The sequence below is a fragment of the Eptesicus fuscus genome, chromosome 21, assembly GCF_027574615.1.
Source record: "Eptesicus fuscus isolate TK198812 chromosome 21, DD_ASM_mEF_20220401, whole genome shotgun sequence".
NCBI classification, from domain to species: Eukaryota; Metazoa; Chordata; class Mammalia; order Chiroptera; family Vespertilionidae; genus Eptesicus; species Eptesicus fuscus.
In genome coordinates, this window is record NC_072493.1 from 22,567,481 (window position 1) to 22,585,121 (window position 17,641).

A 17,641-nucleotide genomic window follows, 5' to 3' on the forward strand; every position below is an offset into this window, starting at 1 on the left:
ATCTTGAAATAGGTTCATCCTCCTCTTCCCCCCTGGAGAGGGGGCCCAAACCCTGGGGAAGCAGGGCAAAGGATGTGGCACTTCCCCTGTTAGGAAACAGTGAAAGCTTCCATCATCCTGACTCTGTCTCTTTTTCAGAAGAGCCTTCAACACCCTCAGATACCTTTTCCTTGAAAACCATTGAAGATGTGAGAGAGTTTTTGGGAAGACACTCGGAGAGATTTGACAAGAACATTGCCTCTTTCCAGCGAACATTCAGGGAATGTGAAAGAAAGAGCCTCCGTCATCACATAGTCAGTATCTGTGTCTTGCTTTGCCAGGCATGCCTGGTCTCAGTTGAGAGCCCTGAATCCCTCAGTTTACTCTGAAGCTTTGCTGCCTCCACTGTTGGAATTTTGTTTGAAATATTTCTTTCTAACTATAAGAGTAGTACAAGCCACTGTAAAAAACTTGAAAATCACAGAGAAGTATAAAAATTAATATTATCACCCTGGATGGTGGGCACAGTGGTTAGAGCATCGTCCTACACGGAGCCCCAGTCAGGGTGCATGTGGGAGGCAACCAATCGATGTGTCTCTTTCACATCAATGTTTCTCTCTCTCCCCCCCCCTTTCACTCTCCCCCCCCAAAAAAAAAATCAGTGAAAAAATATCCTCTGGTAGGATTGAAAAAATATATCCTCCTATATAATAAAGAGGTAATATGCAAATTGACCATCACTCCAACACACAAGATGGCTGCCCCCATGTGGTCAAAGATGGCCGCCCCCATGTGGATACAAGATGGCTGGCAGGGGAGGGCAGTTGTGGGTGATCAGGCCAGCAGGGGAGGGCAGTTGGGAGGGACCAGGCCTGAAAGGGAGGGCAGTTGGGGGCGAGATCAGGCCTGCAGGGGAGGGCAGTTGGGGGTGAGATCAGGCTGGCAGGGGAGGGCAGTTAGGGGTGATCAGGCAGGCAGAGGCAGTTAAGGGTGATCAGGTCAGCAGGGGGAGAGCCATTGGGGGCGAGATCAGGCCACCAGGGGAGGACAGTTACGGGCGACCAGGCCGGCAGGGGAGGGCAGTTAGGGGTGACCAGGCCGGCAGGGAGGACAGTTAGGGGCAATTGGGCCGGCAGAGGAACAGTTAGGCGTCGATCAGGCTGGCAGGGGAGTGGTTAGGGGGTGTTCAGGCTGGCAGGCAGAAGTGGTTAGGGGCAATCAGGTAGACAGGCAGGCGAGCAGTTGGGAGCCAGCAGTCCTGGATTGTGAGAGGGTTATCCCAGATTGGAGAGGTTGCAGGCTGGGCTGAGGGACACACACACACACACAATGCACGAATTTCATGCACTGGACCTCTGTGTGTGTGTGTTTGTGTGTGTGTATGTGTGTGTGTGTGTGTGTGTGTGTGTGTGTGTGTGTGTGTGTATGTATATATATATATATATATATATATGCATCTTGTTAACTCCAAAAGGATTTTATTTCTACTTTTAATGCATAAAAAAAAAGTTGAAAAAAAATCACTGAGTTGTTAAGCATGCTTAAGCACTTAAAGTCTGTCACATTTTGTAAAATATTTTCTTCATTCCAGGACATGTTGCATGTCCTGGGTTTTGTGTTATGGCCTTGGATTATGAGAGTGACCTATCTCTCCTCTGTCACTTAGGACGCAGTGAATGCGCTCTACACCAAATGCCTCCAGCACCTTCTGAGGGACTCTCACCTGGTAAGCAGCAGGACTTTCAAAGAGAGAATTGCAGTTTGCCCACATGAAAGCCAAACACTTTTACTGTACTTTTCTTGTCTTCTAGAAGATGCTTGCCAGGCATGAGGCCCAAATGAACCTGATGAAGCAGGCGGTAGAGGTAAGAGGCCAGGGCAGTGAGGGGAGAGAAGGCGGCAGTGCTGCGACTCTCCTTGATGCCCCCACACACACCCTGAACTGGGGCTCGTTGATTTCACAGATGTACGTCCAGCACGATATTTATGATCTGATCTTTAAATATGTGGGGACCATGGAGGCAAGTGAGGTAGGTTCTAAATCTGCATCGCCCAGGTTGGAAGCCTTATTCTGTGCTTTCTAGGAAATTTGAAGCTTCGTTAAAATCTGTTGTTAGGATGCTGCCTTTAACAAAATCACAAGAAGCCTTCAAGATCTTCAGCAGAAAGATATTGGTGTGAAACCTGAGTTCAGGTAAGGGTTTGAACTGCAGCAGCTCCGCATCCTCAGAAGCAGGGCCCTCGGCAGCTGTGCCGACAGGCTGGCTTGACTTGGTTCATATTGAGGAGCAGTGCAGTTATTCGTGACCAAAGTTAAAGTGCTGACGTTGGCAGATGACTGTGTTGTAGCTGTCACCCTCCTGCAACTGTCCGCCCACGTACCAGCTGGGTGGGAGCTAAAGGGGCTGTGGTTTCCCACAGTTGGTCTCAAGGTGGGCACATAGCTCACCCAGGTAGGTTCTGCATGGAGACGGCTCTCCTCATCTGCCCATCCGAGGGAACCCTGCCAAAGAGACACCTTCTTCTGGATTAATTTAAGTTTCATTAGGATAAAAAAATGTCTAAAGTGTTTATGTTTAAACTACTTATTTTTTCCCTTTGGGCTATTTCATTCTGAGGCTAAGGACTTTTGATTTTTTTCCCCCTCTAATTTTCGGGTGCTGCTGTCACTAGGCAGCCTGAATGAGACATTTGAAGCTGTTGTGTTTTGCCACTGACTTGAGTGAGATGGCTTCTGAGTTTCTGTTTTTATTTTTCATTACTATGGTTTATTATAAGAAATGTAAATTAGAGGTACATTATTAGACCAGAGAAAAAGGGCTCTTATGCTGTGCTCTTAAGTTGTCACTTGCCAAATTATTTTACAGCTTCAACATACCTCGTGCAAAGAGAGAACTGGCTCAGCTCAACAAATGTACCTCCCCACAGCAGAAGTTGGTTTGTTTGCGAAAGGTGGTGCAGCTAATTACACAGTCTCCTAGCCAGAGAGGTTTGTGCTGGGGAAGAGGCCGGGCAGGGGGGTAGATGCATCCACCCAAAAGCAGAAGTCTGTTAAGGAGCAGGGCTGTCTTAAAGGACATACAGATGGGCTGGTGTGTGCAGCCTAGCCTTCTAGCTTGAGCGCCTTGGGTTCTGTGCTGATGAGTGAGTGCCTACTAATGGGGTGGGGGTAGATGTGTCATGACTGTGGTAAAAAAATGGTGGCAGAGGAACAGCAGCCTCAGAAATGAGCCAAGCTGGTGATGGATACATAGGGGTTCAAGTGTCCTTTAGACTGCACTCGTTGAGTATATGTTTAAAATTTTCCAGTATAAAAAGTTAAACAAAATAAGCCAAGAAAAAAAAAATAATGAGGCAGATTTGTGTATGCAGATAGGGAATGATCTTAAAAGTATATTAAATGAAATAAACAGGGGTGTGTGTGGCACACTTTCCTCTCTACAAGCATGTCCTTGGGTGAGGATTAAAAAAAAAAAATAGGCTACTTCAGCATTGGACTCCACAGTGCATAAAACAGAAATGATCTCAGGAGGAAAGAGCTTTCAGCAGTGGCTCTGGGCACACCTTCGCTTTGTGTCCACCGTCACTGGCCTCCCTGGGCTTTGCCCATCCAGGAAGGTGGCGAGGGTGGTTTGCGTGGAGTTCCCTTCTCTGTACATGTTCTGGGAGTGCTAGGCGTTCGTGTTCCCCTTGAATCTGGCATCTGTTCAGGACACTGTGAAGGAAATTGTGCAACCGAATTTCTCTCTGACATGTAATCTTACTGGATTGTGGTTTTGGGGTTGAATTTTGGTGAGGAGTTGAGAGGATTGTTAGTCCACTTGAGTCTCATGATGACTTTGAACATGTTTCCCCCTTGCAGTTAACTTGGAGACTATGTGTGCTGATGATCTGCTATCAGTCCTGTTATATTTGCTTGTGAAAACAGAGATACCTAATTGGTAATATTTTTTGTTAAAATAGTTTTTCAAATGGCTGTACTATACTATGGTAGTTTTAGTATAACTAAGAAATTGAGCACCTCTCATGAGTCAGGTGCTATGCCTGCTCCACCTTCACTTGGCAGTGGGTGGCTCTCCTTCCATTTATAGATGGGAAACGGAGGTCCAGAGAGCTTACGTTTCTCGTTCTGGAACACGCAGCTAGTCAGTGGCTAAGCAGGAAGCTGTGTGGTCCCAAAGCTCATCTTCTTCCCATAGGAACCCACAGCTCACTTTACAATAATGAGCTTTCTAAAAAATAGCCTATTTCAGCCCAGTTGGTTGGGCATCATCCCGTGCCCTGAAAGGTTGCCGTTTTAATTCTCAGGACTCATGCCCAGGTTGCGGGCTCAATTCCCTGGAAGGAGCGTGTAGGAGGCAGCTGATCCATGGTTCGCTTTCACATGTTCCCTCCCTCTCTCTCTAAATATCAATTTTAAAAAATATTTTTTAAAAATAAATAAAAATTAAAAATAGCCTATTTCAGGAAAATAACAAGTAGTTTTATTTATTTCCTAAGTACACACACTCTGAATAGAGAGTGAGGTGTTAGCAGTCAGTGTTCCCTGGAGCTAACCAAGTTCAGTCTCCTAAGCCAATGGCATTGTTTCTGCAAGTGTTACTTGTGTACAAGAATAAAACGTTTTTTTCCTTTTGTTAGGATGGCAAATTTGAGTTATATCAAAAACTTCAGATTTAGCAACTCGACAAAAGATGAATTGGGATACTGCCTGACCTCAATTGAAGCTGCAATTGAATATATTCGGCAAGGAAGCCTCTCTGTTAAACCGCTGGTAAGATCCCCTCCTACTTTGGTCTTTCTTTGGGGGGTGTCATTGCACATTTGATAGGGTTCTGAGGTTGGTGTGGAGGGGTGAATACTTAAATGGTCTCTTGAGAATGGGGCCTCAGCTGTTTACAGGCCCTGAGCCCGGACAGCAACCCACACACTGCACACTGAGTACCAGATTTGGCTGTGAAAGTTTGTGGGTTTTCATCGGACTTACAATGGTATATTGTTTATATCCTACTTCACTGATTGTTTATATCCTACTTCACTGATCCTCGGCATCCTCAAAAGCCCATGGGCAGAGGGGAAGCTAGAAACAGTGACTTCGCATATCTTGACCATATAGGCAAGAAATGAGGTTAATGTATGCAATTTTAGGACTCAGTGGCCTTATTATTACTTTCTTGGTTGGTTGGTGAGCTTTGGCTAAGGAGAGGAAATTATATTTCTATGTGAATTTTGAGGATCTTAAACCAAGATTGCATTGCTAGCTTATTTCACTGCATACCAACCAGCAAAATGTGACAGTACTCACAGAAATCACAAAGTTAAAATTAATAAAGTGAAGAGATTTCTGAGGATTAAAGATTTATTTGATCCTAATTTTCTACTGATATTAGAATCTCCCAAAATAATAAGTTAAAACATCTGGAAAAGAGCACAAGCCTGTCCAGGCAGGTGCACTTGGGTAAAAGCTGTTTCTCAGAATTCATTTATCATTAACATGTTTATTTTTGTTGTTGTTTTTGTTTTTATTGATTTCAGAGAGAGAGGGAGAGAGGGAGAAAGATATAGAAACATCACTGCTGAGAGAGAATCATGGATCGGCTGCCTCTTGCATGACCTCTACTGGGAATCAAACCGTGACCTCCTGGTTAATGGGTTGATGCTCAACCACTGAATCATGTTTATGTTTTTTCCCCAAAAGAATAAATTTTTTTTTTCTGATTAGAAAACTACTATTTGCTTATAAACAATATTTGAAGGAAACAAAAACCTCTTGTAAACTCACTAGGTGGGGATACTTTTATTAACATTTGGGTATATGTCTTTTTTCAGTGCCATACAATTGTATTTTACACACTTGTTGGCACGTAGCCCAGTAGCATCATGGTGCTTGCTGAAGAACTAAGTTCTGCTCTTGTCTGGGTTTGGGTTGACCTCTCACATGTAAGCAGGTGAAATTAGAGGCTGTCCAGCTCTTCTCAGATGTGGTTGGCTGTGACTCTTGTGGAAAGGTGTTTCTAATTTAGGGGGAAATCACTCACATTCTAGAAGGGCCATTTGTGCACTCCACATGCACAGGAGTCTGCAGAAGCAGTTGTCACTCACTCCCATAGTAACGAAGTAAGATTTCTTAGTTTGGAAATCGTCTTCTGTGAGGTTCTAGAAATGTGGGTGTGTGGTTTTTTTACTTTATGTGATCATAGTTAAATATTTTATTTTTCTTTCAATTTTATTTTGTATTGGTTTTAGATGGATATCATAGTGGTTAGACAATCATATACTTTACATAGTGTTCCCCTCGATATTTCTAGTACCCGACTGATACAATATTATTGACTATATTTCCTATGCTGTACTTTACATCCCCATGACTGTTTTGTAGCTACCAATCTGTACTTCTCAGTCCCTTCACCTCTTTCACCCAGTCTCCCAAGCCCTCCTCCCCTCTGGAAACCACCAGTCTGTTCTCTGTGTCTGTGAGTCTGTTTCAGTTTTGTTTGTTTACTTATTTTGTTCTTTAGATTTTACATACATATCATATGGTATTGTGCCCATCAATAGACAAGTGGATAAAAAAGCTGTGGTATGGTGTTTATATACAGTGGAATATTACTCAGCCATAAAAGAGAATGAAATCTTACCATTTGCAACAGCATGGATGGACCCAGAGGGCGTTGTGCTCAGTGCAGTCAGTCAGTCTAGGAATGTGTTTTCCTGTGGTGCCTGCAGTGGTTTTGTGATGGTCCTGCCCTTCTGGTTCTTTCCCGCTCATCCATCTGAGAGGTCACTCCCTTCCTGGCTCTGCCAACCTGCAGAAGAATTGCCTGATGGCCCTTGATGGGGCCAGAAGTGCCCTGTCACCTGGAGGGAGGTATCCACCTCTTGAAGTTGCTCCTGTCCCCTTCCCGCCCCCATACTATACCGTGGCCATCTTACTTTCTTATTTTCCATGTGGGCAGGAAGGCCAACACTTGAAGGCCTTCGGCCAGGGTGTAAGAAAGTGGCTGACCAAACAGTCTCAGTTGAATTTTTTTTAAATCCTCACCCGAGCATATGTTGTTGTTTTTTTATTGATTCTACAGAGAGAGGAAGGAGAGGGAGAGAGAGAGAGAGAATGAGAGAAATATCGATTGGTTGCCTCCTGTTCAAACCAGGGATTAAACCCACAACCTAGGTATGTGCCCTGATGGGGAATTGAACCCTTCAGTGCATGGGACAACACTCAACCAACTGAGCCACACTGGCCAGGACTCCATACCTACTTGTGCTTTAGAATATATTCCAAGTGACAGGGAAGAGGGGGTGCAGTTGGAGGTGGAAGAGAGTATAAGGGGAATTAATGGTGATGGGGGAAAATAAAGGGAAAAAAGATTTCAAGTGGGATTGGGCGAGTGTTTGAGGAGTGGTCCTTCTAGTGCTGGTGTTGGTGTGAGTCCAGCACTTCTGTTTGTCTCTCTAAGCCTCTATCTATCTTCCGGTCTATACTGGGGATAATGTTGTATATTTTACCCCTTACTAGGTAGTTATGAGAATCAAATGGAATATTCACAAGTGCCTTTTTGAATTGTGAGGTGATACCGGTGCCCTTAGTTACTCTTCTAATGCCTCCGCATGTGAGTGTCTTTGTCTCCTGGTTCTTGGGTGCATTCGGCATGGATGGGCAAGGGGGTGTGGAACACAGCCCAGGGTGCTCCTCTAGGCAGGAGTGTCTGACCCTGGTTCTGCCTTTCTGGATGAGAGGTGGTTGGTCCCATCAGATGATGGGACAAGGTGTGCAGCATCTGGCTTGCTGGGAAGCCCGTCCCTTCGGTCTTGAGTGGGTCAGGCCTGAGAGATGCTCTGCACTTTATTGACAGAGCAGGTGTTGTGGCTTCCTGTCTTTTGTGATACCATCGTTGGGATTCCGTCTGTGGTATCACTTCTACCTTAGCTGAGTTCTTTGCAGTAGTGCAGTTCCCTTTAGGAATATTCAAGGCCACTGTCAAGTATCAGTTCGTTTTCTGGGGAAAGAGCCCAAGGGTATCTCCACACAGTAGGCGAGGTTCCTGAAAATCATTAAAGACCAAATATTAGTAAATTGAATTCTGTCTTACTCTTGACTCTTTATATAATGTAGTTTCACAGAAATGTTCTCTCAAAGATAAAATTATACTTGAGATGACCATAAACATTCTTTAAGCATAAAGACTTAAATAAAAATTTCTAGCTTTTTCTTTTTTAATTTTTGTTTTTGGCATAGCATGACTGACTTTATTTTTCTATTGCCATTGATATTCAATATTATTTTATATTAGTTTCGGGTGTACAGGTATAGCAGGTGCCTTTATTTTATTATTTATTTATTTTATTATTTATCTATGCATTTATTGGTTGACTCTTATATGTGCTCTGACTGAACTATCGGGCCAGGGCCCAAGATTTTTAGCTTTTTTAAAAAACACACATTAGTGGGATGAAAAGCCAGGAGAGAGAACCTGGAAGCATCTGTACCCTCCTCTGCTCTAGCTTTTCAGGCTCTGGTTTTTCTCACTTGACCAGGTTTCTAATAAGTAGTGTTCACCCTATTCCCAAATAGGTCTTCTCTCATATGCTGTGTCTTCTGGCAGCTCATTTCCCCCTGAAGATTCAGTCCTAGAAGACTTGCCTCTCTTCATCGCTGCCCTTGATAGTTCCCCAGAGTCGAGGAAAGAACACCAAATTTACCTGGAGAGTAATGTCTTTGATGTTTCTCTGACCCTAAGCTGCTCAGGTGTAAGTCACTGAATAAAACTTACAGAGCATTCATAGCTTATAACAGCTGGGAGCTAAAGTGGCTCTAATACTGAGGTGTTGGTATTTGTTTGCCAAGTTAATCCTCTGAGGGCAGTCTTGACAGCAGACCCCAGAAATGGTCCACTCCTCGAAATGCTGTCAGCTCTGTCTTTAGCTGGACCTGTAAGTCAGAACTTAGAGAGCCTTATCCTAAAGTTTTATCTGGGTGGTGAGTTCTTCTGGCAGCAACTGGCTGGAAAAAAACTCCCTTTACCACCCACAAAGACTTTTTAAGAAAGTTAATTTGTCATTAGACAGTTTAGTAGCAGGTGCTCAACTGAGCATTATTAAAGTATCTTGCTAGAAATTATTTCATAAAAATAGGTAAGAGAAGGTACAGGGGGGATAAATGGTGACGGAAGGAGACTTGACTTGAGGTGGTGAACACACAATACATATACAGACGATGTGTTATAGAATTGTACGCCTGAAACCTATATAATTTTGTTGACCAATGTCACCCCAATAAATTCAATAAAAAAGAAAAACAAAGTAAGGGTACATTATTAGATTTTTATATCTGGGTAATCATAACTTTATTAATTGGGGTAGACCCCAGTATCCTATTGGACTTGGAGCCAATGGCCCTATTGTTTGCTATTTTAATAAATATGTTCAAAAATGAAGACTCCCCTCTCCCCTGCTGGTTGACATTGAGAAATATAGACCATCTGTCCGATGGTTTTCCTGCCTGTGGGCTGCAGATAAAGTGGCAGGGGATAGGGCTATGCAGGCTAGACAAAGCTTGAGAGAAGGAGGCCAGCACAGTCCAGGTTCCATCTGAAGGAGGATGGTGTGTGCATGCAGCATTCCACACGTAGAGATGACACGTTCTACACACGCTCCCAGAGCCCCCCTGGAAAACGGTCGTCAGAGCTACCACTTCCTGGAGAGACAGATCGGAAGTCCTTCTCCCAGCCTGATGAGGGTCAGCTCTCTGGCTCAGTGAAAGGGGGAGAGAGGAGCGAGGGATAAAACAGACTGTTGGGTTTTCCTGCAGGAGTCTGAGGGATTTGGTGACAGACTGTTCCTTAAGCAGAGAATGAGCTTACTGTCTCAGATGACTTCAACTCCCATTGACTGCCTGTTTAAGGTAAGACACCAGAAGTCTTTCTTTGTGAGGAGCACGCCATCTTTCAGCATCTCTACAGAATCCACATGGTGGTCGATGTAGTTAAACACCGAAGTTCACCTTGTGCTCAGGGTGGTAGGGATGCTGAGGTTTTACAGGTGAAATCAGCACGTATGCTCATCTGCACAGTGTGTGCTATGTGATAGCTGCGCTGGATGGTTCACCGAGGGCCCTGGGCCTCCACCTGTGGAGCCCTCTGCCCCAACTGTCCTCCTTTCTCCACTCGACAAAGCACAGTTTGTCCATAGGCCAGTTCAGTGGTACCTCACTGGAGGCCCCACAGAGGGGATGCCTCTTCTCAGTTCCAGGAGCCCGACATCTCAAGTGTCTGTGTGTGTATCCCCTGGGCGCACTGCTTGGTGGTGGTTTGATCATGTAGCAGCACCCAGCTCCCCGCTCAGATCTGTTCAGCTGCTGGGAGGCTGTCGAGGTGCCCACTGGGCAGTAAGCGAGGACTAGGAGAGGGCAGATCTCCCCAAGAGGTCACCCGGAGCCAGAGTGGGTTCCATGGAGGCCCAGAGCGCCTCCTGAGATGGTGCGCTCCCCAGAACATCTCACTCCCTGGGGGAACACATCCAGGAATCACAGGGGTGAGCCCTGCAGGCTTGGTTGTTGATGGGGTTTCCTGCTGATTGCAGCTGTTTCCTCCCTCACCCCCCAAGCCAAGGTCTATCAGATACAAGAGGACAGGACCGAGGCTTGTTCTATAAGATTCTGAATTCTGAATGTATTGCTTCTCTACTCCTGTTGCTTTGGGAATTTTGTCATGTCATTTTTTTAATTATGAAAATTTCTTACATTTACAAACTACAGAAATAAAAGATTAGTGTCTTGGACAGGCTCCATATAGCCATCTCCCAAACTTAGTTCATCTCTACCCTCGCCCCCTTTCCCTATTCACCCACCCGGATGATTTTGAAATAAATCCGAGAGAGCAAATCAATTCATCCATCCATATATTAGTGTTTCTGCAACACTCAAAAAATTCACACCTTAAAAAGCAAATTTCTCAATACTGATAGTATCTTTGATATCACTTCTCAGCACATTGCTTCAGGTAACCAAAAAGAAGTGGAAAGACTTCTGAGCCAAGAAGACCAAGATAAAGATGCCATCCAAAAGATGTGCCACCCCCTGTGCTTCTGTGATGACTGTGAGAAACTTGTCTCTGGGTAAGAGAGTCCTCATGGAGGCTCCGTGTGCCAAAAAGCAGGATACTCAGGGCTTTGATGGAACTTTTCTACTTCCTTGTCATGTGATTTTGAATGAGGCACTTATACTTGATGCACTCAGCTTCCTCTGCTGTAAAGTGGGGACACTGATTTCTGCCTCTTTGGAGCATTAGATGGAATAAAGGTCCTGAAAGTACTTGGCACGTTGCTGGGCTGGATGCAGGATAGGCAGATACAGGGCCTGCCCAGCCTCGGCAAATGTGTTTAGGATGGGAGGAATGCCAGGTTCCTCCAGCAACCCATTTTGGTCTCCCCTTAACCTCATCAGGCTGTTTTGCTGGGTGTCAAGGCCTAGAGGAGTGGGGTGGCCGGGAGGGAGACGAGATGCTCACAGGGTGAGGATTCTCTCCAGGACACTATAAGAGAGGCCCAGTTTGGATCACACCCTGAGTTCTGTCTTCCAGTCCCAAGACCCTGGCATGGCCAGCCTTGTCAGGAGGAGGCTTTGCCCTGCCGTTCCTCGGGCGTCTTTCTCTGTATCTTTTCTCTGTTTTAGGAGGCTGAATGATCCTTCAGTTGTCACTCCATTCTCCAGAGATGACAGGGGTCATACACCACTCCATGTGGCTGCCCTCTGTGGTATGTGGTCTTGGGTGGGCCTCTGAGGGTTGTCAAGGAAAAGGGATGGAGCCAAGGATGGCCTAGCAGAGGCCTGAGGCCTGGCTGACAGGTGCAGTGGAGTTGGGGTGTGGGAAGGGCTGCATCATGGGCCACCGCCGGTGGCTTCGCTGGAAGAGAATAGCAGACGTTCCTCAGGCTTTCCTGTGCTGCTCCTGGGCTTATCCGTGTTCTCTCTGTCCTGGGCCGGTGGTCCAGGGAGGGAATGCTTGAGTCCGAGCTATTAGAATGATCTTAGAATTGGGGTTCTTATATCCCGCTTTGAAAAAATAACTTTTAAAGTGCACAGAGTAGAAACACAAACTTCTCCAGTATCACCTGCCATCCTTCTGTCTCCCAGATATAATTTTGATTTATGAGTATCTGGAATTTCCCTGTGCTTGTGTGTATATAAATATAAAGCATATGATCTTGTGGGGGTCATACTGTTCTATACTGTGCTTTTTTCACTCAGTGATAGGTGAGAACATTTCTCCTTGTCATATTTTTTAATGGTTGCACAGTATTCATCTTAAGAATTGATGAACCATGAGATCTTCTGTGGGTGTCAAGGCTCTTTCCCAGAACCTTCTCTTGCTAAGAAGTAGATTGGAGCTAAGTCCCCGTTAAGAGGCACCCCGAAGTGCCCAGAATCTGCAGAGTCTGACTTGATGTTAGCTCTGGTTCCTCTCAAGCAGAAAAGTTCCTCCTGGCCTGGCTCATGCCAGGGAACAAGAGGGTAAAGTAATGTCGTGGCTTCACACTTAGGGCCTGAAAGCCTCTTGTCTTTCTCCATTGTGAAGTCCTTCTGTTCTGTAGGGCAGGCATCCCTCATCGACCTCCTGGTTTCCAAAGGCGCTGTGGTGAACGCCATGGACTATCACGGCTCAACTCCACTTCATCTTGCATGTCAGAAGGGCTATCAGAGCGTGACGGTGAGCAGGGGTGACGGCGCCACCAGTGCACGTGCTCGGATGAGCTGGGCTCAGACTGACTCCAGTCGTGCTGGCTGCGCTCCTCTGTCCCACTGGCTGTGCTGCAGCTGCACAGCAGGGCTGCGTGTCTGCGGCTCCTCCAGCCCCGGACAGAACTGTGAGGTGTAGATTATCAGGACAAAAATTTTAGGACTTGCTTTCCTAAAATGTCCTGATAATCTGGGGGTAGAGTGGAGGGAGGGCCTTACTTTTTTTTTATCTCAAAACATTTTTATCTCTAAGGAAGGATGAGAGTGATATCATTTATTTGTAGAATAGGTAAATAAGATTGAAAATAGAAACAAGTGACCTCCCCCTTATCACCTGCTTTCTCCTCCCCTTTGCAAGCTGCTGCTGTTGCACTACAAGGCCAGCACTGATGTGCAGGACAATAACGGCAACACCGCTCTCCACCTGGCCTGCGCTCACGGCCACGAAGACGTAAGTGGTGCTTGCTGTCCCTGGCTGCGTTCACCCTTTCTCTCTCGTGAAGAAATGTGAAATTTTACTTAGTTTAGTGTAGTGTGTTTTGTGTAGATAATTATTGGACAATTTGGTGTGTAATTTTTTTAATTAAAAAATTATAAGTTTATTATAGATGCTATGTTGAAATAACAAACCTGAAACTTAATTGCTCATTATCTGTCATAAAATTAAGTTGTTTCCATTCATCCCTGCTACCATCTGACTCTTACCTTTGTTCATATTCAATTTCTATCTTTTACTTTTTTATAGTAATATCAAGGAATTTCATAATTTCCATTTTCACTTAATATTTAACAGTGTGTTTTATTTTTTCCTAACTATTCTCTCTCCCCCTTCTCTTCATAGTAACATACAAGTAGTTTTATACATATACTAGAGGCCTGATGTATGAAATTCGTGCAAGAGTAGGCCTTCCTTCTCCCCGGCTGCCGGCACTGGCTTCCCTCTGGCACCCGGCATCCGGGCTTCCCTCTGGCACCCGGGACCCAGGCTTCTCTCATAGCCCTGGCTTCATCCAGAAGGTCGTCCGGAAGGCCATCCAGTCTAATTAGCATATTATGCTTTTATTATTATAGGTTATTATAGATACGGTTAAAGCTGGGTTAGGTGGGTGATGTGTAAAAACGAGATCGTACCCTACACGTTTTCATGCAACTTGCTATCCTAACTTAATGATACATTATGGAAATTCTCTAGGTCAGTAAATATAGATCTGGCCTGTCTTTCATCGCTGCAGTAATCAATTATGTGTATTGCATCAGTGTTCTTAAGACTACCCATTGATTCAGTGAGTTGTGATAATACCTATGAAATATTATCTACCAGGGCAGCTCATTGGGCCACTCAGGCCACATTTTATTGGAGGCTGGTCATGTAAACACCCTCTGCCTGGCATGTACCGAAATGTCAGACTCCCAGAAGGAAAGCAGGTGTTCATATCAACCACATTGTTGTACAAAAGGTTGGACACAGTGAGCCCCTCTTATGAGGTAGGGGACTTAGACACACCCTAAATCCAAGCTCCCAAGGAATACTGCAAGTCAAGGGCCAACCTTGCAGTCAGGCCTTTCAAGGGACTGTGGTCTCGGGCCTGCTATGGTCATTCCTTTCTGCACATGGAGACATCACAATTTATTCAGCCATGTCTAACTGATGGACCCGTGAGTTCTTTGAGAAAGTGAGGTGTCCTGATCAGGTAACCTGGAGCCCTTGGGTTCCCTCTTTGTTACTATGCAGTTGTTTGGTTAGTGGAGCCTTGATTGAGCTGGGACCTGGATCTAGGCTGTGGAGTACACAGATGTTGCCTGGGCCTTAGCATGTGAGATAATGGTGGCATCTCCCAATTTCTTTGCAGTGTGTGAAGGCTTTGGTCTACTATGATGTGCAGTCATGCAAACTAGATATTGGTAATGAGAAAGGAGACACTCCCCTACACATAGCTGCACGCTGGGGTTACCAGGGCATCATAGAGACGTTGCTACAAAATGGAGCATCCACAGAGATCCAGAACAGAATGAAAGAAACGCCCCTCAAGTGTGCATTAAACTCAAAGGTAAATTGTTTGTGTTTTTTGTTTGTTTGTTTGTTTTGTGTGTGTGTGTGTGTGTGTTTTTGTTTTTGTTTTTCGGAAAAGGACTATGACTTTAAAAACAAAATTACTATCTATAGATTAGGTCTTGGCTATGCTGGACAAATTGCATTAGTGCTTGAAGGCAGGACTTTGCCTGTACCCTCTCTGCTGCATTTGGGACTTGGTGGTTAATGGGTTTTTACTTATTTATATTATGACTAGTGGCCTGGGGCATGAAATTCGTACACAGAGGGGGTGGTTTCCCTCAGCCCAGCCTGCACCCTCTCCAATCAGGGACCCCTTGGACAACTACAATCTGGGACCACTGGCTCCTAACCGCTCACCTGCCTGCCTGCCCGATCGCCTCCAACTGCCCTACCCTGCCAGCTTGATCTTGCCCCCAACTGCTCTCCCCTGCCGGCCTGATCGCCCCTAACTGCCTCTGCCAGCCTGATCACCCCCAACTGCCCTCTCCTGCCAGCCTGATCTCACCCCCAACTGCCCTCCCCTGCAGGCCTGATCTCGCCCCCAACTGTCCTCCCCTACCGGCCAATTTAGTTCTGATTGTTCAGTTTCTATGCCAGTCAGCGTCAAAAACTCCGCCTCCTAGGCAGCCATTGGCTCCTCACAGTTCACCCAGATTTGGTTCTGATTGGTCAGTTTCTATGCAAGTCAGCATCTCTGGGCCTATCTCCAGGCCTGATCAGAGAGGCAGGGCTGATCAGCAGCCCCCGTGGAGGCCCGGGGAGAAAAAGAGGCGCAGCTGTTGGCGAAGCCTGGAGAGAAAGAGAGGCAACAGCTGATCAACAGCTGTCATGGAGGCTGCAGATCAGACCCTGCCTCTCTCTTCAGGCCTCTCTCCGGGCCTGATCCACAGCCCCCTCAGCAGTCAGTGCTGGGTCACCGCGCCTTCACCAGTGGCAGTCAGTGCTGGGTCACCACGGCAAACCAGCACTGAGTGCAGGACTGACTTCCAGTATTCGGTCGAGCCTTCAGTTAGTCATTACAGACCCTGGGTTTTTATATATTAGGAGGATGAGTTGTTCTTTGTGTTGTTCTACGAGCTACTCCCAGCAGCGTTTGCCCCAGCCTCTGAGTGCTATTGCCTTATGAGCAAATGGAGTGGGTAAAACGGGAGAGTAACTCTGACCGGCAGAAGCGGAGAAAGGGAGTGGGACATGGAAGCAGTAAAGGATATTACTTCATCTTCAGCTCCTAAAAACTTTATCCTGATTTGACCAATTTTGAGCATCATTGGGTATTACTTCTTTCAGAAGTGATTTGTTAATGAACTACTCATCCTTTCCTGGGAGTAATGTCTGGGAGCATTCAGTTTTGTGTGTGTGTTTTTTTGTTTTGGTTTTAAAATATATTTTATTGATTTCTTACAGAGAGGAAGGGAGAGGGATAGAGAGTTAGAAACATTGAGAGAGAAACATCGACCAGCTGCCTCCTGCACGCCTCCTACTGGGGATGTGCCTGCAACCAACGTGCATGCCCTTGACTGGAATCGAACCTGGGACCTTTCACCACGACGCTCTCTCCACTGAGCCAAACCGGTCAGGACTAGCATTCAGTTTTTAACAACATGTAAAAGTGCTCACTTCATGAGTGAGTGGGGAGTGAGGAGTGGGGGGCTTAGAAAAACCATTTCTTTGTACCTCATCACCCAGAAGGTTGAAGGCATGCCTTCAGCGAAGTATGGTTGGCCACCTGGCCAGAGGAAGCCGAGCCATGTGCAGTGGAAGGTCCCAGGTTGATGTGTCTAGAACATCACTGATTTGTGGCTCACAGAAATGATTCCATTTTATGTATTTTATTTTTTAATCCTCACATGAGGATATTTTTCATTGATGAGAGAAAGAGAGAGAGAGAGAGAAAGGAAGGTAAGAGAGAAACATCAATTGGTTGTCTCCCATACGCACCCCAACCGGGGATCGAACGCGCAACCTGGGTATATGCCCTGACTGGGAATTAAACCTGCTACATACCCTTCAGTGCACGAGACAATGCTATAACCACAGAGCAATACTGGTCAGGGCAAACAATTCTTTTTTGTTGTTGTTGTTAATCCTCACCCAACGATACTTTTCCATTGATTTTTTAGAGAGAGTGGAAGAAAGAGAAAAAGACAGAGAGAAACATTGAAGTGAGAGAAACACATCGATTGGTTCCCTCCTGCACAAGCCCTGACCAGGGCCTGGGCCAGGGAGGAGCCTACAACTGAGGCACGTGCCCTTGATCGGAATCGAACCTGGGACCCTTTGGTCTGCAGGCTGACGCTCTATCCACTGAGCCAAACCAGATAGGGAAAATGATTCCATTTTAATACAGACCTCCTGTTGTCTCCCTCTGGACAGGCCTTGCTTTTTGCTTCTTTTTTTTTTTTTATATTTTTATTGATTTCAGAGAGAAGGGGAGAGGGAGAGGGAGAGAGAGACGGAAACATCCATGATGAGAGAGAATCATGGATCGGCTGCCTCCTGCACGCCCCCTACTGGGGATGGAGCCCGCAACCCAGGCATGTGCCCTTGACTGGAATCGAACCCGGGACCCTTCAGTCCGCAGGCCGATGCTCTATCCACTGAGCCAAACCGGCCAGGGCGCTTTTTGCTTCTTGATGTTTTCGGCTTCCTTTTAGTTTCTGACTCTCTTCTAGGGAAGCCTTTCAGTTTATGTCATCTTCTAGGAGTAGCACAGTTTTTAAACTACTTTATTGAGGTATGATTGACATACAAAGAGCTGTACATATTTCATGTACAGGCACACCTAGGAGATAGCAGGTTTGGTCCCAGGCCACTGCAAGAAAATGAGTCATAAATTTTTGCTGTTGGGAGAGTCTTGCCTTCAATTTGTAAAACAC

General features: G+C 45.7%; 1 protein-coding gene across 1 annotated transcript in view; it reads left to right on the forward strand.

Moving 5' to 3' along the window:
• ANKRD27 (ankyrin repeat domain 27) overlaps positions 1-17,641 on the forward strand; it is a 66,604-nt gene that overhangs the window by 21,442 nt on the left and 27,521 nt on the right. The window contains 14 exon segments of the mRNA XM_028143017.2: positions 139-293; positions 1,646-1,705; positions 1,791-1,844; positions 1,944-2,009; positions 2,097-2,173; positions 2,847-2,968; positions 3,842-3,920; positions 4,621-4,753; positions 9,788-9,880; positions 10,964-11,091; positions 11,648-11,730; positions 12,568-12,683; positions 13,071-13,163; positions 14,563-14,760. Of these exon segments, the coding sequence (XP_027998818.2) occupies positions 139-293; positions 1,646-1,705; positions 1,791-1,844; positions 1,944-2,009; positions 2,097-2,173; positions 2,847-2,968; positions 3,842-3,920; positions 4,621-4,753; positions 9,788-9,880; positions 10,964-11,091; positions 11,648-11,730; positions 12,568-12,683; positions 13,071-13,163; positions 14,563-14,760 (1,457 nt within the window).